The sequence below is a fragment of the Hippopotamus amphibius genome, chromosome 9, assembly GCF_030028045.1.
Source record: "Hippopotamus amphibius kiboko isolate mHipAmp2 chromosome 9, mHipAmp2.hap2, whole genome shotgun sequence".
Classification (NCBI taxonomy): Eukaryota; Metazoa; Chordata; class Mammalia; order Artiodactyla; family Hippopotamidae; genus Hippopotamus; species Hippopotamus amphibius.
The window spans coordinates 134652004-134674732 of NC_080194.1; the positions used below are offsets into that span (position 1 = coordinate 134652004).

Sequence of the window (22729 nt, forward strand, 5' to 3'; positions counted from 1 at the left end):
CCTTCCTGACCTCATTTCCCTCCAGTCTTGTCCTCACACTTGCCAGCCTCATGCCTTCCTACTGTTCCTCTAACTCCCCAGGCACGCCCCCCGCCCCGTCCCAGGGCCTTTCCTCCTGCCGTTCCCTCCACCAGCAGCACTCCCCCTCCCCTCCCCTCCCCCCCACTCCTCCAGGCCACAGCTCTCAAGCCCCCTCCATGCTCCACCCTCGCTTGCTTTATCCTTGGGCTTAGTTGCCTCAACTGTAAAATGAGGACAATCATAGGACCCCTGATGGGTCGTGGACAGGATTAAATGAACTAATTTATAAAGCTGTTAGAACAATGTCTCCTTCATGATGAATGCTATTTACATGTGTGTGTGTATATGTATATATATTATTTTCCTTTACAGATGTCATAACCTGATATTAAATACTGTTATTTTTTTTTTTTTTTAGGCACACGGGCTTAGTTGCTCCATGGCATGTGGAATCTTCCCAGGGCAGGGCTCGAACCCATGTCCCCTGCATTGGCAGGCAGATTCTTTACCACTGCGCCACCTAGGAAGTCCTTAAATACTGTTATTAATAGTTAACAAAAAGTTAACAACCCACTGGAAATGGACTCTATCTCAACGCGTCTTCACAGTATCTGAAGTCTTTACGGTATCTGTGCCCATTTTTCAGAGACGCACACTGAGGTTCCAAGAGGGAAGAAGAGTCTCGCCCGAGGTCCAGCCTAGGCTCTTATAGAGCTGTGTCCTCCCCACTGGCTGACAGTTTGGACTCGGGTCCCTGATGGTCCCACCGGCGGGGATGTGTGTCCGTGCTGCCTGCGCCCCGGAGCCCAGGGTGGGGGTGTCGGGAGTACCTGCAGAGCGGCCGAGACAGAGAAGCCCACGAGGCCGGGGCTGAGGTGGGCCTTGCTCAGCACCGCGCACAGGGCGGCGGCGCACACCAGCCCGTTCCCCACGAGCTCCAGGTTGGCAGCGAGCCACCTGTGAGGGGACAGGTAAGGTGGGGTCAGCGGGCCTCTCTGCCACCCTACGCCTGGGCAGCATGCCGGCCCGAGCGCCCATGGGGTCCCGGCAACGTCCCCTCCGTGCCCAGGCCCCACCTGAGCTCGGAGGACGGGGAGGCCAGCACTGTCCTGTCTCACCTGAGCCCAGCTCAGGGCCCGGCACACAGTAGGTGCTCAAGTAAAGCTTGGCCGTGCTTCTGCTGTTCTGTCCCCGGGGCTGTGCCGAGCCATGTCCACGGTGTTCCCCTTGCTTGAAATCGACCTCCATCTTCACGTGGCCAACATCTTACCCTCATACAAGCCAGCTCAAGCAACACCAACTCAGAGAGCCCTCCTGATCACTCCTCCCTTGTATCACTCTGTATAACTAAACTAGTTACTCAGTCCTTGACTGGGGGCCTCCATCAGCAGATCACGAGCTCCAAGAGGGCAGCAACTTTGTCCTGTTCACGGCTCTGTCCCCAGGACCCAGCACATAGCAGGTGCTCAACAAATATATATTGAATGGATGAAGAAACTGAATTCCTTATTACTCAGCCATAAAAAGGAATGAAACTGAGTTATTTGTAGTGAGGTGGATGGACCTAGAGTCTGCCAGACAGAGTGAAGTAAGCCAGAAAGAGAAAAACAAATACCGTATGCTAACTCATATATATGGAATCTAAAAAACTGGTACTGATGAACCCAGTGGCAGGACAAGAATATAGATGCAGACGCAGAGAACAGACTTGAGGACACAGAGGGAAAGGAGAAGCTGGGATGAAGTGAGAAAGCATCATTGACATATATGCACTACCAAATGTAAAATAGATGGCTGGTGGGAAGCTGCTGCATAGCACAGGGAGATCAACTCGATGGTGGGTGATGACTTAGAGGGCTGGGATAGGGAGGGTGGGAGGGAGTCGTGGGAGGGAGGGGATATAGGGATATATGTATAAATACAGCTGATTCACTTTGTTATACAGCAGAAACTGGCACAACAGTGTAAAGCAATTATATTCCAATAAAGAGCTTAAAAAAAAAGAAATTGAATTCCTGCTCTACCATCCATCCATTCATTCATGCATTCATTCATTCACCAGGTATGTATTAAGCACCTACTGTGTGCCACGCATGCTGGAGATGGTGGGGACACAGCCGTGACTCAGATAAAAATCCCTGTCTTTAGGGGGCTCTGGACTTCACCGCATATAACACCTAGTCCTCCTAACAACCCCATGATGGGGGCGGGGCGGGGGGGCTGTTGTCCGCATTTGACGGATGAGGACACCGGGGCTCAGAAGGGTCAGGTACTTGCCCAAGTCCACACACATAACAAACACCGGGATTTGAAGCCACATCTGCCTGACTGGGCATCTGCCACTTCCTAGCTGGCTGACCCTGGGGGAGTCCCTTCGCTTCTCCAAACCCCAGTTTACTCACCTGTGAAATGAAGTAACATCTGGCTCATTACAATTGAGAGGATTACATGAGATACATGCACCGTATATGGCGCAGAAATCACTGACCCTTGCACAAAGTAGGTGCTTCCTAAATGTCTGTAAGGTCCCTCCTCCCTAAGCTAGAACCCTCAGGAAGGGGCAGGGCAGGTCACCCAGAAGGCATACATGGAGTTGAGACACGGCCCACAGCTACAGGGCCTCATAGTCCCAGCTGGCCGAGGACCAGGGCAGAAAGAAGGAAGGAACTGACATGTATTGAATTCATACTTACTGTGTGCTTGACCCCGTCCACATTCTGGCACCAGACAGCCTGGATTCAAATCCTGACTCCACCATGCATTTCCCGTGTGGCCCTGGGAAAGTTCCTAAATCTATCTGTGCTTAAGATTCATCATCTATAAAAGAGTTTCTGCCTGGTGTTGCTCATAGGATTAAAGAAATTAACCCACAGAGGATGCTCAGGACTGTGCTGGGCATGTGGTGAGCACATTACACAAGTATTAGCTCTGAGTGTATTTGTTTCATCGCAACAGCCACGCCATGGGTGCAAACCCACTTTGACAAATGAGGCTCAGAGAGGTTATGTAACTTGCCCAAGATCACCCAGCTAGTACGTTGCAGGGCTGGGATTTGTACCTGTGTCTGTCTGTGCTCAAAGCTTGTGTTCTTATTCTTGCTTAGTAGTGAAAGGAAGCTGAAGATGTTTATGTAGCTCCTTTGTCACCAAGGCAACAGAGGCTGGTCTAGTGGCCTGGCAACAGAGGCTTCTTCCTTTCTGTTGACACCTGTACCTCCTGCCCACCTGCTGTGGGGGATCCCTCAGGCCAAGTTCCATCTGCTCACAGTGTGAGCCATGTGCACCCATGGGATCTAGGCCCTGCTTTACCCTCGACTTGCTGTGTGATCTCGGGCAAGCCACTTGACCTCTCTGGCCACACAGTATGTCCTTAGGTCTCACTCTCTGAGGACACAGATGGACGATAGAGTCTTCTCTGCCCGCTTCCTACCTGTCTGCCACCAGCCGTGGGAAACTGACTCTCTGGCTTTCGTCCACGTGTGCGTCGTTCTGGGCCACAAAGGGGCCCTGGACCCGGAAGGCCCTGACCACTGCCCCGCCCTGGAACGTCTCGGCCACGTGGGAACACACGGATGAGTACCTGGCTGACTCCATGCGTCTGAGCTGGCACGAGCTGGCCACGTACAGGCTCTGCAGGGGGTCAGTGGGGAGCAGAGAAGTCACAAACACAGAGAGACAGTTTGAAAAGCATAGGGAGCTCTGTTACCAGCTTGCTGTGTGACCTTGGGGCAGCTGCTTCTCCTATCTGGGCTCCAATTTCCTTGCAGAGTCCGACTTCCATGGGTCTTGTTAAGAATCACCTGAGAAGCTTCAAAAACTCCCAACGCCTCACCCCAGAACTTTTAAATCAGAATCTCTGGTGGCGTCACCTTGGCCTTGGAATTTTTAAAAAGCCTTTGGGATGATTCTCCTGTACAGCCAGGATGGAGAAACCACTAATCTATCATAAATGTCTCATTCTCAGCTCTATAAGGCCAACTGCTTCACTTAGGGCCAGTCATAGTGGGAACAAAGCCACCAAGGGCAAGGAAGGCAGCTGGACAAGTCAAATGTATTCACTTAACTCGAGGGTTACGCGCCAGGCGCTGGGAGCACAAGGATGCATAAACGATACATGGTTTTTTTTTGGTTTGAGGTTGGAAGTTGTGCGCAGCTGGCAGGCAGGCATCTGCACTTGCTCGTCACCCAGGCTGCATGCCAGGCTCTTTCCAAATACAATTGAACCTGGAACAATATGGGTTTGAACTGCACGGGTCCACTCATTTGTGGATTTTTTTCAGTAGTAAGTACTACAGTAGTACGCGATCTGTGGTTAGTTGGATCTGTGGAGACGAAGAAACTATGTATACAGAGGACCAATTATAACTTACAAGCAGAGCTTTGATTGCAAGGAGGGTCAGTGCCCCGAATCACCATGTTGTTCAAGGGTTGACTGCAGTATTCAGTCACTGTGAGGAGGGTGTTAGCATAGTTCACAGTTTACATGTGAGAACATCAGAGGCTCAGGGGGATTAAGCAGCTGGTCCAAGCCTCTACAGCAAGCGAGTGGCAGGGCCTGGATCCAAACCCATCTCTGCCCAACTCCAAAGCTCTAGACAGAGAAGCAGTTCCTCCCCCAGGTCAAGAGGATAGAGAAGAGACTTGGGGTAGTTGTGGAGTGCAGTGATGGCCATGTTTTCTTTTCGTCTGGCTACCATGTTTTTTTTTTTTTTTCTCCTACTTCGGATTTTTGTCTGGCTACCACGGTTTTTTCTACTTCTGATTTCCTTGGTGGGGGTGGGGGGTTGGCTGTCAATCAGGAGACCTGATCATGGAGGTAGTCAGATGACACAGCCCCGCTGGGCAGAGTAAACTATTCCTTTGGTCACAGTGATGAACTCAGGGATGACATATGCCCCATGAAAGGCCAATCAGAATCCTCCCCGGGATTGATGTATGAATGCTGAGCTGGAGAAAAGGTTGCTTTGTGTTGGGGTTGCTGAGGTGGGAGGCTGTGAGTACAGGGTTGCCAGGGGGCCATCAGACCAGTCCCCTGGAAAAGGAGTGTGTGCAAAATCAGGCCAAGCAGAGCTGAGACGGTGATTCTTAAGTATTAGCATGGATTGGAATTACCTGGAAGGTTCATTAAAACCCAGATTTCCAGGCCCCACCTCCATAGTATCTGAGTCAGTAGGTCTTGGATGGGGCCCGAGAATGTGCATTTCTAACTAGTTCCCAGGTGAATCTGATGCTGCTGGTCTGATGCCACACTTCGAGAACCAAGGAGGGAAGACATGGAGAGAGTGACAGCGTCCTGGTGACACGTGACCCCCTGTATAAGCCATTAAATTCTGTTCTTGTATTTAAGCTAATTTAAGTTGGTCTCTGTTTCTGGCAACTGAAAGACTCTAGCCTAATACAATGGTCTTTGAGAGCCTGCAAAGCCTTCTTGGTTTGCAGATTATTGGAGGAGAAGCAGCTGATTTCAGCAGCAGTAGAAGCAGGAAAAACTGTTAGATATTAAGAACTCCGATGTGAACATTTGGGAGACAGAGACTAGAATAAGTGTTAGAAATAGACTGTGGTGTCTCTGTCTCTGAGAATTCTTCTAGGGGTAGCTCCTAGATGTCAAGCTGGGCAGAACCTCTTACACTGAGTCCTGCCTACAGACATGGGACTGGGGGAGGTGACCTCAGCTGGCCCCAGGAGCCTCCCCAACCTCTCCTTACCTGAAACCCAGCATAGAGGAGCAGCAGTGGCAGGATGGCCACGATAGCCAGTGGGGTGGTCACTGTCACCACCAGGCCAACTTCCAGGAGTCCGAAGGCATACATCAGGAGAGACCGGAGTTTGTCTGGGATGTCCACATCTACTATGTCTGTCTCCTTGGAGAAGCGGTTCAGCAGATTCCCAATGGGTGTCCGCTCAAAGAAGCCAAGAGGAGACCGTGCCACATCCCACAGGAGCCCCTGGAAAAGCAGGCTGGATGCCCGGATCCCACCCAGGAGCACTGTGGCCATGGAGGCAAACAGCCCAATTGCTGGGGAGAGAGAGGGTATCAGGGTATAACAGCTGGAGACCCCCCATCGCCCCATGGAGGCTATCTGATGATTTGGCCACCCTGATTATCCATTAATGGGACCATCATGCTGTGGGTTGAATAGGGTCTCCCCCCCAAATTCATGTCCACCAGGAACCTCAGAATGTGACCTTATTTGGAAGTAGGATCTTTGAAGATGTTATTAGTGAAAGAGCTTGAGATGAAGTCATCCTGGATTTAGGGCAGGTTCTAAATCCAATGGCTAGGGACTTCTCTGGTGGCGCAGTGGTTAAGAATCTGCCTGCCAATGCAGGGGACACGGGTTCAAGCCCTAGTCTGGGAAGATCCCACATGCCGTGGAGCAACTAAGCCCGTGCACCACAACTACTGAGCCTGCGCTCCAGAACCCATGAGCCACAACTACTGAGCCCACATGCCACAACTACTGAAGCCCACGCACCTGGAGCCTGTGCTCCACAACAAGAGAAGCCTCTGCAATGAAAAGCCTGCGCACCACAACAAAGAGTAGCCCCCGCTCACCGCAACTAGAGAAAGCCCATGCACAGCAAAGAAGACCCAACGCAGCCAAAAAAATAAATTAAAAAAGTAAATAAAGAAATCAATCCAATGACTAGTGTCCTTATAAGAAGAGAAGAAGGTGATGAGAAGACGGAGGCAGAGACTGGAGTGATGCACCACAGGCCCAAGAATGCCAAGGATGGCCGCAATCAGCAGGAGCTGGGAGGAAGGCAAGGGACAGTTTCTCCTTCAGAGCCTCAAAGAGGGACCAGGTTTTGCTGACATCTTGATTTTGGACTCACGGCTTCAGAACGGTGAGAGAATAGCATTTCTGTTGTTCTAAACTACCAAGTTTGTAGTAATCTGTTTTATGGCAGCCCTAGGAAACTAATATACCCTCTTCCTCCCAATGCCAATCTATGTGCTTGGGATGGAGCCAACTTCACTCCCTTTTTCTGGGGTGGGTCAAATTTCATCCTTGGACAATCCAAACCACTGCAGTTAGTTCAGGGGTGAACACATGACCCAAGCCAATGAGAGTGAGACCTGGGACTTTGCTAGGACTTTTGGAAAGAGGTGCTCACTTTTTGAGGTGGCCAGGCTGGAGCTATGGGATACCATCTTACCACCAGGGGGAGTAGCCTACCTGGAAGGGAAGCTATCACAGAGGAAAAAAATGGAGCTAATCTTCCAGCATTTGCTGGACTCCTGGATCCAGCCATACCTGAAGCTAGTTACCTACAGATTCCAGTCCCATAAGCCAATAAATTCTCTTGTTGCTTAAACTAGTTTGAGACATATAGTTTTATATAGTTAGTATATTATAGCTATATAGTTTGTAGCTATGTTAACTTCAAAGAGAGCAGACTTTAGAGTAAGGAAAGTTATCAGGGATAAAGGTGGGCATTATATAATGATAAAGGGGTCCGTTTTCAACAAGACATAACAATCCTTAATGTGCACTGCCTAACAACACAGTATCTAAATATGTGAGGCAAAAACTGATAGAACTGCAGGGAGAAATAAATGAATCCACTATCATAGTTGGAAACTTCAATACCTCTCTATCATAAAAGGACAGACCCAACAGGCAGAAAATCACTAAGGACAGAGATGAACTCAACGACATCATCAATCAACTGGATAGAATGAACATCAACAAACCACTTCATCCAAAAGCAGCAGAAGACAAATTCCTAAGCTCACATGAAACCTTCACTAAGATAGACCACATTCTGGGACACAGAATACACCTTAACAAATTTAAAAGAAGAGAAATTATACAGTGTTTGTTGTCAGACCATAGTGGAATTATACTAGAAACAGCAAACACCTGGAAAATCCCCATTACTTGAACATTAAACAAGACATTTCTAACTAACACATGGGTCAAAGAAGAAACCTCAAGAGAAATCTTAAAATATTTTGAACTAAATGAAAATAAACACACAACTTACCAAATCTGGGGGATGTAGTGAAAACGGTACTTAAAGGGAAATGTACAGCACTGAATAAATATGTATCAGAAAAAAAAAGATTTAAAATCCATCATCTAAATGTCTACCTTAGGAATCTAGAAAAAGAGGAGAAAATTGAATCTAAAGTAAGCAGAAGAAAAGAAACAATAAAAATTACAGTAGAAATCAATAAAATTGAAAACAGGATATCAATGAAACCAAAGCCTAGTTCTTTGAAAAGATCAAAAAAATTGATAAGTTTCTAGCCAGGCTAAGGAAAAGAGAGAAGACACAAATTACTAATATCTGAAAATTTTTTTAAAAAGGAACATTACTACAGATACAGTGGATATTAAAAGTATAATAAAGGATACTATAAACAACTCTATGCCCACAAATTTGACAATCTAGGAGAGATGGACCAATTCCTTGGTAGACACACTCTACCAAAACTTATGCAAGAAGAAACAGATAATCTGAATAGGCCTAAAATTATTAAAGAAAATGAATCGACAATTAATAACTTTCCAGAGCAGAAAGTACCAGGCCCAGATGAGTTCACTGTTGAATCCTAACAAATACTTAAGGAGAAATTATACCAATTCTCTACATTCTCTTTCAGAGGGTTGAAGCAGAGGGAATACTTCCTAACTTTTCTGAGGCCAGTATTCCCTAATACCAAAATCAGACATTATAAGAAAACTGTATAGATGAATATCTCTCAAGAATGTACATGTAAAAATCCTCAACAAAATATTAGCAAATTAAATCCAACAATGTATGAAAAAAATTATACATCATGACCAAGTGGAATTTTCCTAGGTATACAAGGCTGCTTCAACATTTGAAAAATCAATTAATATAATCTATCACAACAACAGGCTAAAGAAGAAAAGTCACATGATCATATCAATAGATGCAGAAAAAGATTAGACAAAATCCAGCACTATTCACGATAAAACAAATAAACAAACAAAAACAACCCACCCCCCAAAACAACAAAAACAAAAACCTCTCTCAGTAAAACAGGAATAGAGCTTCCTCAACTTGATAAAGAATATCTATAAAAAACCTGTGGTTAACTTAATGGTGAAAGCTTGATGCTTTCCCAATAAGATCAGGAACAAGACAAGAATGTCCCCTCTTACTACTCTTCTTCCACATCCTACTAGAAGTCCTAGCTAATGCAATAATTTAAGGAAATAAAAGGTAAATAGATTGGAAAGGAAGACATAAAACTGTATTTATTTGCAGATCACATAATCATCTACATAGAAAATCTGAAAGAACTCACCAAAAAAACTCCTGAAACTAACAAGCAATTATAACACTGCAGAATGCAACAGGGCAGGATGCAAGGAGAATGCAACAGTGCAGGATGCAAGGAGTATGAAAAATTCAATCACTTTCCTACATGCCAGCAATGACCAAGTGGAATTTGAAGTTAAAAACACAATACCGTTTACCTCAATACCATTAGCACCCCCTAAAATGAAATACTGAGGTACAAATCTAACAAAATAAGTGTAAGATCTACATGAGGAAAACTACAAAACTCTGATGATCAGATTCAAAGAACTAAACAGAAGTCTATTCCATGTTCATAGATAAGAAGAGTTAATATTGTCAAGGTTAGCTCTTCCCAACTTGATCTAAAATTCAATGCAATCTCAATCAAAATCCCAGCAAGTTATTTTGTGGACATTGAAAAATTGTAAAGTTTATTTGGAAAGGTAGAAGGCCCAGAATAGTCAACTCAATATTGAAGGAGAAGAGTAAATTTGGAAGACTGACACTATCTAAATTCAAGACACTGCTGAAAAACACACACACACAATAATCAAGACTGTGTAGTATATCGTGGCGGGGGGTGGGGCAGCCAAGACTGTAGAAATAGGAAGACCCTGAGCTCCCCTCCTCCCACAGGCACACCAAAATTACAACAATTTACACAGCAACTACCGATGAGAAAAACCAGAAGACTATCAGAAAAGATCTAGAACTAAAGATATAAAGAACGAACAACAATGTGACAGGTAGGAGGGATGAAGACGCAGTATAGTCAAGACCCACACCCCTGGGTGGGTGACCTTTAAATGGAAGCGTGACAACAACTTCAGAGATGCTCCCCAAGGAGCATGGTGTCTGAGCCCCACAAAAGGCTCCCCAGCCTAGGGGTCCTGTACTGGGAACATGAGCCCCATAACATTTGCTTTTGAAGACCAGACTTTTGGGAAAGCCACAGGGCTGTAGGAAATAAAGACTGCATTCTTTTTCGTTTTTCTTTTTTTAAGATTTTTTTGATGTGGACCATTTTTAAAGCCTTTATTGAATTTGTTAGAATATTGCTTCTGTTTTATGTTTTTTGGTTTTTCGGCCATGAGGCATGTGGGATCTTAACCCCTTGACCAGGGATCGAACCCACACCCCCTGCACTGGAAGGCAAAGTCTTAACCACTGGACTGCAGGGAAGTCCCAAGGCTGCATTCTTAAAGGGTGCACAAAAAAATCTGATGCTTCGAGACCCAGGGCAGAAGCAGTAACCAAAGAAGCCTGGGTCAGACCTACCTGTTGATCTTGGAGAGCCTCCTGGGTAGACAGGAGGCAACTGGAGCTCACCCTGAGGATAGATGCTGGCAGCAGCCATCTTGGGTGACTTGATTTGCCACAAGGACACTGGTGCTTGTGCCATTGTGAATACTTTCTTGAGATTATTAGCCTTGGGACCCAGCCCTGCCCACTGGTCTGTCAGCACCAGGGCTGGGATGCCTCAGGCCAAGCAGCTATCCAGGGGAGGACAACAGGCTGGTGGCCTTAGTGCCCAGCCACCCCGGGACCCAGCCCCACCCACTGGCAGGCCAGCACCAACTCTGGGACACCCAGGGCCCTGAATCCAGAGATCCCAGGACACAGCTCCACCCACAAGCAGCCTGGTAGCAGCTGGACACAGCCAGTCCTGTCAGGAACTGACCTCACCCACTAGCAGGCCAACATTAGATCTGGGATACCAGCCCTGCAACCAGCCACTCTGGGCCCTGGCTCCACCCACCAGTGAGCCAGCACTGGCCTTGGAACCCCCGGGACTCTGCAGCCAGCTGCCTTGTGACCTGGTCCCACCACCAGTGGCTGGCAGCCTCTGCGCAAGGCAGGGCCTGGCAACCAATCAGACTAGGGATCAGCCACAACTACCAGACCTCACCCACAGCAGTCAGCCCACCATAACAGACGGGCCCATGCATTCCACATAGGGTGCACTCCTAGAGCATACAGCTCTGGTGACAGGAGGGCAGTATGCAGCTGGGAAACACAGGATGTCTCCTACAAAAAGCCACATCTCCAAGATCGGGAAACATAACCAACCTACCAAATACATAGAAATAAAAACAGCGAATTAGTCAAAATGAGGTGACAGAGGAATATGTTCCTAATGAAAGAACAAGATAAAACCCCAGGAGAAGAACTAAGTAAAGTGGAGATAAGCCCCAATAAAGAGTTCAAGGTAATGAGCATAAAGATTAGGAGAAGAATAGATGAACACAGTGAGAAGCTAGACGTTTTTAACAAAGAGTTAGAAAATATAAAGAAGAACCAAATAGAGCTGAAGAATACAATAACTGAAATAAAAAATACCCTGGAAGGAATCAACAGTAGATTAGATGATACAGAGGAACAAATCAGGGAAATGGAAGACAGAGTAGTGGAAATCACTCAAGCTGAAAAAGAAAAAGGAAAAAAAAAAGAGAACAATTTAGGAAAGCTTTGGAGCAACAACCAATGATACAAACATTCACATTATAGGGGTCCCAGGAGGAGAAGAGAGAAAGGGGCAGAGAACATATTTGAAGACATAAGAGTTGAAAACTTCCCTTATTTGGGAATAAAAACAGACATCCAGGTCCAGGAGTACAGGGAGTCCCAAACAGGATCAACCCAAAGAGGACCACAACAAGACACATTGTAATTAAAGTGACAAAAAATAATGATAAAGAGATAATATTAAAGGCAGCAAGGGAAAAGCTACAAATGATGTGCAAGGGAACTCCCATAAGGCTATCAGCTGACTTTTCAGCAGAAACTCTGCAGGTCAGAAGAGAGTGACACAATATATTAAAGCAATGAAGGGGAAAAAACAACAACCAAGAATACTTCATCCAGCAAGTTTTCATTCAGATTTGAAGAAGAGATCAAAAGTTTTACAGACGAGCAAAAGCTAAAAGAGCTCAGCACCAAAAAAACAGCTTGACAAGAAATGTTAAGGGGAATTCTCTAAGCAAAAAAGGAAAGCCCACAACTAGAAATACAAAAAGCACAAAAGGAAAACTCTCATTGGTAAAAGCAAATATCCAGTAAAAGTGGTAAACCAACCACACACAAAGCTAATAGGAAGATTAAAAAGATGAAAGTAGTAAAATCATCTATATTCACAATAAGTACTTAAGGAATACACAAAACAAAAAGATGTAAAATATGATGTCAAAGACAGTAACTGTGGCAGGGAGAGAAAAAAATGCAAGGTTGTTTAATGCATTTGAACTTAGATCAATAACTAAAAAAAATCATGTATATATTGATTGCTATATATAAACCACATGCTAACCACAAACCAAAAATCTATAATATACACACACAAAAAGAGAAAGACGTTCAAAAATAACACCAAAGATATTGATCAAATCACATGGGAAGAGAACAAAAGAAGAAAGGAACAGAAAAGAACTATAAAAACAACCCCAAAAGGGAACCCTCCTGCACTGCTGGTGGGACTATAAAATGATACAGACACTATGGAGAACAGTATGAAGATTCCTTAAAAAACTAAAAATGGAATTACCATATGACCCAGCAATCCCGCTACTGGGCATATACCCTGAGAAAACCATGATCCAAAAAGATACGTGTACCACAATGTTCACTGCAGCACTACTTACAATAGCCAGGACATGGAAGCAACCTAAATGCCCATTAACAGATAGATAAAGAAGATGTGGTACATGTATACAATGGAATATTACTCAGCCATAGAAAGGAAGGAAACTGAGTTACTTGTAGTGAGGGGGATGGACCTAGAGTCTGTCATACAGTGTGAAGTAAGCCAGAAAGAGAAAAACAAATACTGATGCTAACACATATATATGGAATCTAAAAAAATGGTACTGATGAACCTAGTGGCAGGGCAAGAATAAAGATGTAGATGTAGAGAACAGACTTGAGGACATGGGGGTGGGCAGGTGAAGGAGAAGCTGGGATGGAGTGAGACAGTAGCACTGACATATATACACTACCAAAAGTAAAATAGATAGCTAGTGGGAGGCTGCTGCATAGCACAGGAAGATCAACTTGATGATGGGTGATGACTTAGAGGGCTGGGATAGGGAGGGTGGGAAGGAGTCTTGGGAAGGAGGGGATAAGGGGTTGTATGTATAAATACAGCTGATTCACTTTGTTGTACAGCAGAAACTGCCACAGTAGTATAAAGTAACTATACTCCAATAAAGAGCTAATAAAAAAAAAACACAAAATAATGAACAAAATGGCAATAAGTACACTAAATATGTAAATGGACTAAATGCTCCAATCAAAAGACATAGAGTGGCTGAACAGATAAAAAAAACAAGATCCACATATGTGCTGCCTTCAAGAGACTCATTTCAGATCTAAAGACACACAGAGATTGAAAGTGAGGGGATGGAAAAACCTATTCCATGCAAATGGAAATGAAATGGAAGTCAGGGTAGTGACACTTATATCAGACAAAACAGATTTTGAAGACTGTAACAAGAGAAAAAGGCATTACATTGATGATCAATGGATCAATCCAAGAAGATGTTTACAAATGTGAATGTCCCATCACACAAACACCTAAATACATAAAGCAATATTAACAGACAGAAAGGGAGAAATTGGCAGTAACACAGTAAGAGTGGAGTTTAACACCCCACCCACATCAATGTATAGATCATCCAGAAAATCAATAAGGAAACACTGGCCTTAAATGACACATTACATCAGACAAACTTTATATATATATAGAACATTCCATTGAAAAGCAGCAGAACACACATTCTTTTCAAGTTACCATGAACCACTCCCCAGGATATATCAAATGCTAGGCCATAAAGCAAGTCTCAGTAAATTTAAGAAGACTGAAATCATATAAAGAATCTTTTCCAACCACATGGTATGAGACTAGAAATCAACTACAAGAAAAAACAACCCTCAAAAACACAAACGCATGGAGGCTAAACAATATGTTACTAAACAACCAACAGGTCACTGAAGAAATGAAAGAAGAAATTAAAAATACTTAGAGACAAATGAAAATGAAAACCCAACAATCCAAAAACTGCAAAAGCAGTTAGTTCTAAGAGGGAAGTTCACTGCAATACAAACCTACCTCAGGAAACAAAAAGAAATCTCAAATAAACGCCTAAATTTACACCTAAAGGAATGAGACAAAAAGAGCAAGCAAAACCCAGAGTGAGTAGAAGGAAAGAAATCATAAAGATCAGAGCAGAAATAAATGAAATAGAAACTAAAAAACAACAGAAAAGATCAATGAAACTAAGAGTTCGTTCTTTGAAAAAATAAACAAAATTGATAAACCTTTAGCCAGATTCATCAAGAAAAAAAGAGAGGACCCAAATAAATAAAGTCAGAAAAAAAAAAAGATTTTACAATCAACACCACAGAAATACAAAGGATCATAAGAGATGACTATGAACAATTATATGCCAATAAAATGGACAACCTAGAAGAAATAGACAAATTCCTAGAAATGTACAATCTCCTAAGACTGAACAGGAAGAAATAGAAAATATGAACAGACTAATTACTAGGAAGGAAATTGAATAAGTAATAAAAAAAAAAAAAAACAACAACAAAGAAAAGTCCAGGACCAGGGCTTCCTAGGTGGCACAGTGGTTGAGAATCCGCCTGCCAATGCAAGGGACACGGGTTCGATCCCTGCTCCAGGAAGATCCCACATGCCGCAGAGCAACTAAGCCCGTGCGCCACAACTATTGAGCCTGCACTTTAGAGCTCGTGAGCCACAATTATTGAGCCCATGTGCTGCAGCTACTGAGGCCTACGTGCCTAGAGCCTGTGCTCCACAACAAGAGAAGCCACAGCAATAAGGAGCCTGTGCACCACAATGAAGAGTAGCCCCCACTCACCACAACTAAAGAAAGCCCACGCACAGCAAAAAAAAAAAGACCCAACACAGCCAATAAAATAAATAAATAAATAAATAAATATCCAGGACCAGATGTCTTCACACGTGAATTCTACCAAACATTTACAGAAGAATTAACACCTATCTTTCTCAAACTATTCAAAAAATTGCAAAGGAAGGAACACATCCAAACTCACTCTACAAGGCCAGCATCAACCAGATACCAAAATCAGGCAAAGATAAACCAAAAAAAGGAAATTACATGCCAATATCACTGGTAAACATAAATGTAAAAAGTCTCAACAAAATATTAGTGAACCAAATTTAACAATATATTAAAAGGATCATACACCATGATCAAGTGGGATTTAGCCCAAGGATGCAAGGATAGTTCAATATCCACAAAGCAATCAATGTGGTACATCACATTAACAAACTGAAGAATAAAAATCATACAATCATCCCAAAAGGTGCAGAAAAACCTTTTGACAAACTACAACATCCATTTATGATAAAAACTCTCAACAAAGCAGAGGGACTACACCTCAACATAGTAAAGGCCACATATGACAAGCCCACAACTAACATCATGTGCAGTGGTGAAAAGCTCAAAGCATTTACTCTAAGATCAAGAAAAAACAAGGATGCCCATTATCACCATTTTTATTCAACATAATATTGAAAGTCTTAACCACAGCAATCAGACAAGAAGAAGAAATAAAAGGAGTCCAAATTGGAAAGGAAGAAGTAAAACTCACATTTAGAGATGACATGATACTATACATAGAAAATTCTAAAGATGCCACCAGAAAACTACTAGAACCCAATAATGAATTCAGTAAAGTTGCAAAATACAAAATTAATATACTGAAATATATTGCGTTTCTATACACTAACAGTGAACTATTAGAAAGGAACTTAATCCCACTTACAGTCACATCAAAAAGAATAAAACATCTTGGAATAACTCTAACTAAAGAGGTAAAAGATCTTTACTTGGAAAACTGTAAGACACTGTTGAAAGAAATTGAAGATGACACAGATGGAAAGATATACCATGCTCATGGACTGGAAGAATTAATATTATTAAAATCCCCATACCACCCAAGGCAATCAACAGGTTCAATGCAATCCCTATCAAAATACCAATGGCATTTTTCACAGAATTAGAAAAAAATAATTTCTAAAATTTTCATGGAAACACAAAAGATCCTGAGTAGCCAAAACAATCTTGAGAAAGAAGAACAAAGCTGGAGGTATCACATGCCCTGATTTCAAACCATATTAAAAAGCTACAGTCATCAAAACAGTATGGCACTGGAACAAAAATAGACACGTAGATCAATGGAACAGAATAGAGAGCCCAGAAATAAACCCACATTATATGGGCAATTAATCTACAAAAAAATCTGTAAGGATATACAACAGGGAAAAGATATCCTCTTCAATAAATGGTGCTGGGAAAAGTTGGACAGCTACACGCAAAAGAATCAAACTGGACTACTTTCTCATACCACACACAAAAATAAATTCAAAAGGGATTAAAGGCTTAAACATAAGACCTAAAACCATAAAACTTTTAGAAGAAAACAGGCAGAATGCTCTTTGACATTGGCCTTAGTAATATTTTTTTGGATATGTTCCCTCAGGCAGGAAAACAAAAGCAAAAATAAGTAAATGGGACTACATTAAACTAAAAAGCTTTCTCACAGTGACGTAACTATCAACAAAATGAAAAAAATCAACCTAGTGAATGGGAGAAGTTATTTGCAAATGATATATCTGATAAGGGGTTAATATCCAAAATATACAAATAACTCCTACAACTCAACATCAAAAAATGGGCAGAGGATCTGAATGGACATTTTTTCAAAGATGACATACAGACGGTCAACAGATACATGAAAAGATGCTCAACATCACTAGTCATCAGGGAAATATAAATCAAACCACAATGAAATATCATCTCACACCTGTCAGAATGGCTTATCAAAAAGACAACACATAACAAGTGTTGGTGAGGAGGTGGAGAAAAGAGAACCCTCGTGCACTGTTGGTGGCATAGTAAATTAGGGTAGCCACTGCAGAAAATTGTATAGGGATTCCTCAAAAACTTAAAAATAGAACTACCACAAAATCCAGCAATTTTATGGTATAAAATTATAACACTTCTGGATATTTATCCAAAAAAAATGAAAACACTAATTTGAAAAGATAAATGCACCCATATGTTCATTACAGCACTATTTACAGTAGCCAAGACATGGAAGAAACATAAGTGCCCACTGACAGATGAATGGATATAGAAGATGTGGTATGTATACAATGGGATATTCCTCAGCCATAAAAAAGAAATGAAATCTTGCCATTTGCAACAACATGGGTGGACCTAGAAGGCACTATGCAAAGTGAAATAAGTCATAGAAAGACAAATACTGTATAATTTCACTTATATGTGAATCTAAAAAACAAATGAACAAGCATAACTAAACAGAGTCATAGATACAGAGAAAAAACAGGTGGTTGCCAGAGGGGAGGGGGGAGGGAATGAGTGAAATAGGTGAAGGAGATTAAAAGGTACAAATTTCCATTTACAAAATACATGGGTCAGAGCTATGAAATATATAGTGCAGGGGAATATAGTGAATCATTATATATTTCATGGGGACAGATTATAACTAGACTTATGTGGTCATCATCTTGAAATGCAGAGAAACATCGAGTTACTATGTTGTGTAACAGGAACTAACACTGTGTTGTATGTCAGTTACACTTCAAAAACAGACAAATGCATACATCAGATTTGTGGTTACCAGAGGCAGGGGCATGGGGGAGAGGGAACCGGATGAAGGCTGTCCAAAGGTACAAACTTCCAGTTATAAGACAGCTAAGTATCAGGGATGTAATGTACAACATGATAAATATAGTAAACTGCTGTATCTTAGATATTAAAGTTGTTAAGAGAGTAAATCCTAAGAGTTCTCATCACAGTAAATTTTTTTCTATTTAACTTTGTATCTATATGCGATGATGGATGGATGTGGTCATCATTTCATGCTGTATGTAAGTCACATCATTATGCTGTACACCTCAAACTTACACAGTGCTGTACGTCAACGATACCAATAAAACTGGGGAAAACATTATGGCAGAGAACTCAGAAAAACAAGACTCTGTGGTACTGGTGAAAGAATAGACACTTCGATCAATGAAACAGAGGTGAATAGGTGGAGTACAGAGAAATTTTAGGGCAGTGAAACTATTCTGTTTGCTACTGTAACGGTGGATATATGTCATTACACATTTGTCGAAACCCATGGAATGCACGACACCAAGAGTGAGCCCTGATGGAAACCGTGGGCTCTGGGTAACTAGGATGTGTGGATGTAGGATTATCCTTTGTAACAAAATGTGCCCCTCTGGTGGAGGATGTTGATAATGACAGAGGTTATATAGGTGTGGGGGGGGGGGTACATGCGAAATCTCAGTTTTGCTGTAAATGTAAAACGGCTCTAAAAAAATCTATTTTTCAAAAAGGAGGAGAAGATGGGGGGCAATGATGCAGGGGATGTGGTGCAGGGCTGTGCCTCCTCTGGGGGTTGGGGTGGGGGGGCAGTGGCAGCCTTGTGGGATCAGGGTGGGGGTGCTGGAAGCCACCAGCTGTCAGACCTTGGAGCTGTCCTCTGCTTGGGGGAGCGGCGGAGTCCCGCTGACCGGCTGCCCCACCTAAGTGCTCAGCTGCCCCAGCATCTGGGGGCCGAGATTCTGCCTTTGCTGATGAGGCTGGGAGAGACTCTGAGGGTTCTGTAAAAGGAGAGAGGTGCCCTGCCCCCCACTTCCCCAGCCCCACCTTAAGGATGCAGGTCTGTGTTTGGATCCAGGATGTTTGCACAGATGTTCGGGAAGGACAGAGTGAGCCAGGGACGTGCGGGCGAGGGAGCCCTGAGAAACCCTCGGGTGGAGCTGGGGATAGAGAGTCGGGAAGGCCGGCGGGGGTACCTTGGAGGCAGCCCAGGAGCCCGAAGACCCAGCCCCTCAGGGCTGCGTGAGTCTGCCGCCCGTCCACGGTGGGGTCGTCTGCCCACAGGCTCAGCCAGTAGCCACGGCAGAAGGAGGCCACTTGCTGGCAGAGGAAGAGGAAGAGTGCGTAGAGGCAGAGGGGGGTGCCCACAGCTCGTAGGTAGGTCAGGTACATGGTAGCTTTCACCTGTAGCACACACAGGAGAGATGGGGGAGAGACGAAAGGCCAGGTGGGGCCAGCGGGGAAGATGGAACCACCACGCAGCACCTCCCACCTAGAGCACCATCTCCCCTCCAGGCCCGCCACCCTCAGGACACCCTTCCTCTATGGCTCCCACATGGCCAGTGGGAGCCTGAGAGGGGACAGGCTGTGGCACTTTCTGGGTCTGGAGTGATTTAGTGAACACCTCCTACGGGACAGGCACTGTCTCCGTCCTCATCATAACTCCCACCTGGCAGATAGGGAAACTGAGGTACAGAGAGGTTCGGCCACTTGTTTAAGGTCCGATTCCTACAAATCTGAAATTCTCCACGCAGCTGCACCCAGAGTGAATGTTTGAAAACATCCCCCTGACCCCATTTTGTTGCTGCTAACATGCCCTGGACTTTCTCTTGCTCTGAGAAGAAATTCTAAACTTCTCATATACACTTTGACCTTACCCTCTATACCCTCTATGCATTATCTGCCGGTCTCACAGGATCCCTTTCTTTCCTCTGGTGCCCTGAGCTCCTCCTCACCTCGGAGCCTTTTCTCCTGCTGTTCCCTCTGCCTGGAATGCTCTTCCCCCTGCTCTTCTCAAGGCCACTGCCTTCGCATCCTTCAGGGATGTCAAATGTCACCAGAGCATCCGGCCCAAGCAGGCCCCTCACCCTTGGTCGGTCCCTATCTCATCGCTCTCTTAATTTTCTTTATAGCATTTATCATTATCTGATAGCACCTTGCTTACTAGCCTAATTATTTTCTGACTTTATGTCTCCCCCCACGCCAGCCTGCAAGCTCCACCAAGGCAGAAACTTTGTCTGGCACACAATGGGGGTTCTGTAAATGTCTTCTGGGTGGATGAGTAGGTGGACGGTGGAGTGGGTGAATGGGTGAGTGAATGGATAGATGGGTGGGGGGGCGTGAATAAATGAGTGGGTCTGGAGGAGGATGGATGGATGGCCGGGTGGATGGATGTATGGGGGATGGGTGGATGGTCGGGTGAGTGAATGGGTGGAAGGTTGGGTGAGATGGGTAGAAGAGTGAGTAGATGGGCAGGTGGGTGGGTGAGTGAGTGGGATGGGTGGGTGAACAGGTGGAAAGGTAAATGGACAGATGGATGGGTGAGTAGGCAGGTGGGTGGATGGGTGGGGGATGGGTGGACAAAGCAGCACAGGAGAGAAGTAGTACAAGCTTCAGATTCAGACTGTCCTAGGTTTCAGCCCCAAGTTGGTCACTTGCTAGCTGTGAGAACACAGACAACTCTCGAAACTCTTTAAGAAGTCAGCTTCTTCATCTCTAAAATGGAGCTATCGCCATCTGATTTTAGGGTGGTTGTGAGCATTAAGAAGTATGAAGTGTCTAGAATCTTACCTGGCACATAGTAGGTGTTCAATAAAGGTGAGTCTTCCCCCCCCGCCCCGTCCCCCGCCCAGCGCTGTATCTGTTGGGAGGTCCCGAGCCCTGGGGGCAGCAGTAGCAGTGGATGTGAGGGGAGAGGCAGCAGTGGTTACCCTGCCATACTGCACGCTGTCCCCTCCTTTCGGCCGTCCTGCCCCCTCAGGATCATCGAGGGGAACCCCTGCCTGGGGTTCTGAAGCGGCGCTGTCCTTCTCAGGGACTAACTTCACGGACCTGTCATTTAGAGGAAATAAGGACAAATCAGTGGGGTGTATGTGTTCAACCCTCACGGCCACTGGTAGCCACTGAGCTCTGGGGTACACGCCCCACTCACTCAACTACCATTCTGAGCACCAACTAGGTCCACGTTCCTGTCCTCCTCTGCGGTGCTAGCTAGATGCCACCTACCACCCCAGAGCCGAGCAAGCCTGTCCTTCTGATGCCACCTCACTGAATGAACTTAGTTGCCAACTTTGGAGCTTGGTTTTCATTTTGGCCTAAGCTTTGCTGCCATCATTTTGCATCTGCTGTTTCTTCTCAGATTTGTCCGTCCAGGTTTGCAGGAAGTCAGCTTTGCACAATTCAGATGCTGAAGGCTTCCTGAATGATCCTTTCATCTGCGGCTGAGTAGGTGGACAACCTTCAATGTGAATTGCCATCTGCAACTGTGAAACCATGGGCAGCTGACTCAATCTCTCTGTGCCTCAGTTTCCTTGGCTGTAAAATGGGGATAATCTGTGTCTCTTTGTCTGCCTGTCTGTCTGTCTACCTTATCTATCAATCAATCAATTTATTCTTCTATCATTATCTTTGTAATATTGTGATTTATCTTAAGAAAGATATATTTGGTCTCTGATGCCACCCCTGGCACAGAGTTCCTAAAACCCTTGTAAATTTCCAAGTGATAAGAGCCCTAAGAGGTGACTCTGCGTGGTCTCCTAGATGTCTCCTGGACAGGGGCTGGTCACCAGAAAGACTAAGTCATGATTAGAAGCTTGGAATTTTCAGCTGCACCTCCCATTCTCCAAAGAGGGAAGAGGGGCTGGGAATGTAGCTAGTAACGGTCATGCCCACACGAGGAAGGCTCCATAAAACAGCACAGGGTTCGGGGTGCTTCAGGTTAGTGGACACACCTACACACCCAGAGGTTGATACACCGAGCTCCATGTGGGACCCCCCCAGACCTCGCCTTGTGTCTCTCCTCACCTGCCTGTTCCGTCTCCTTTACCATGTCCTTTTTTTTTAAATTAATTAATTAATTTATTATTTTATTGTCTGTGTTGGGTCTTTTTTTGCTGTGCGCAGGCTTTCTTTTTAGTTGCAGTGAGTGGAGGCTACTCTTCGCTGCGGTGCGCGGGCTCCTCGTTGCCGTGGCTTCTCTTGTTGTAGAGTTCGGGCTCTGGGTGCATGGGCTTCAGTAGTTGCAGCATATGGGCTCAACAGTTGTGGCTCATGGGCTCTAAAGCGCAGGCTCAATAGTTGTGGCGCACGGGCTTAGTTGCTCCGCGGCATGTGGGATCTTCCCGGAGCAGGGATCGAACCCGTGTCCCCTGCATTGGCAGGCGGATTCTCAACCACTGCACCACCTAGGAAGCCCCTACCATGTCCTTTAATAAAGTGCTACATGTACGTGTTTCCCTGAGTTTTGTGAGCTGTTCTAGCAAATTAATCAAACTCGAGGAGAGCGTGATGCAAACCACGAAGTTGTCCCCAAGTAGGACAGAAGTTGTGGGAAACCTGGGCACCTACTGCTTGCAATTGGCACCTGAAGTGGGGAGAGCAGACTGGAGGGACTAAGGCCTTAACCTGTGGGATCTGATATCTCCAGGTAGACAGTGTCAGAACTGAGTTAAATTGAGTTAAACTGTAGGACATCCTGCTGTTGTGGAGAACTGCTTGATGTGAAGGCTTGCAGGGGGGCAG

General features: G+C 44.7%; 1 protein-coding gene across 1 annotated transcript in view; it reads right to left on the reverse strand.

The window, feature by feature from the left end:
• ABCC6 (ATP binding cassette subfamily C member 6) overlaps nucleotides 1-22729 on the reverse strand; it is a 67825-nt gene that overhangs the window by 6466 nt on the left and 38630 nt on the right. Inside the window, exons 21-25 of the mRNA XM_057695478.1 lie at nucleotides 20920-21040; nucleotides 19186-19393; nucleotides 5729-6039; nucleotides 3451-3650; nucleotides 852-978 (exon numbers count right to left, since the gene is read on the reverse strand). Of these exons, the coding sequence (XP_057551461.1) occupies nucleotides 852-978; nucleotides 3451-3650; nucleotides 5729-6039; nucleotides 19186-19393; nucleotides 20920-21040 (967 nt within the window). The remainder of the gene's footprint in view (nucleotides 1-851; nucleotides 979-3450; nucleotides 3651-5728; nucleotides 6040-19185; nucleotides 19394-20919; nucleotides 21041-22729) is intronic.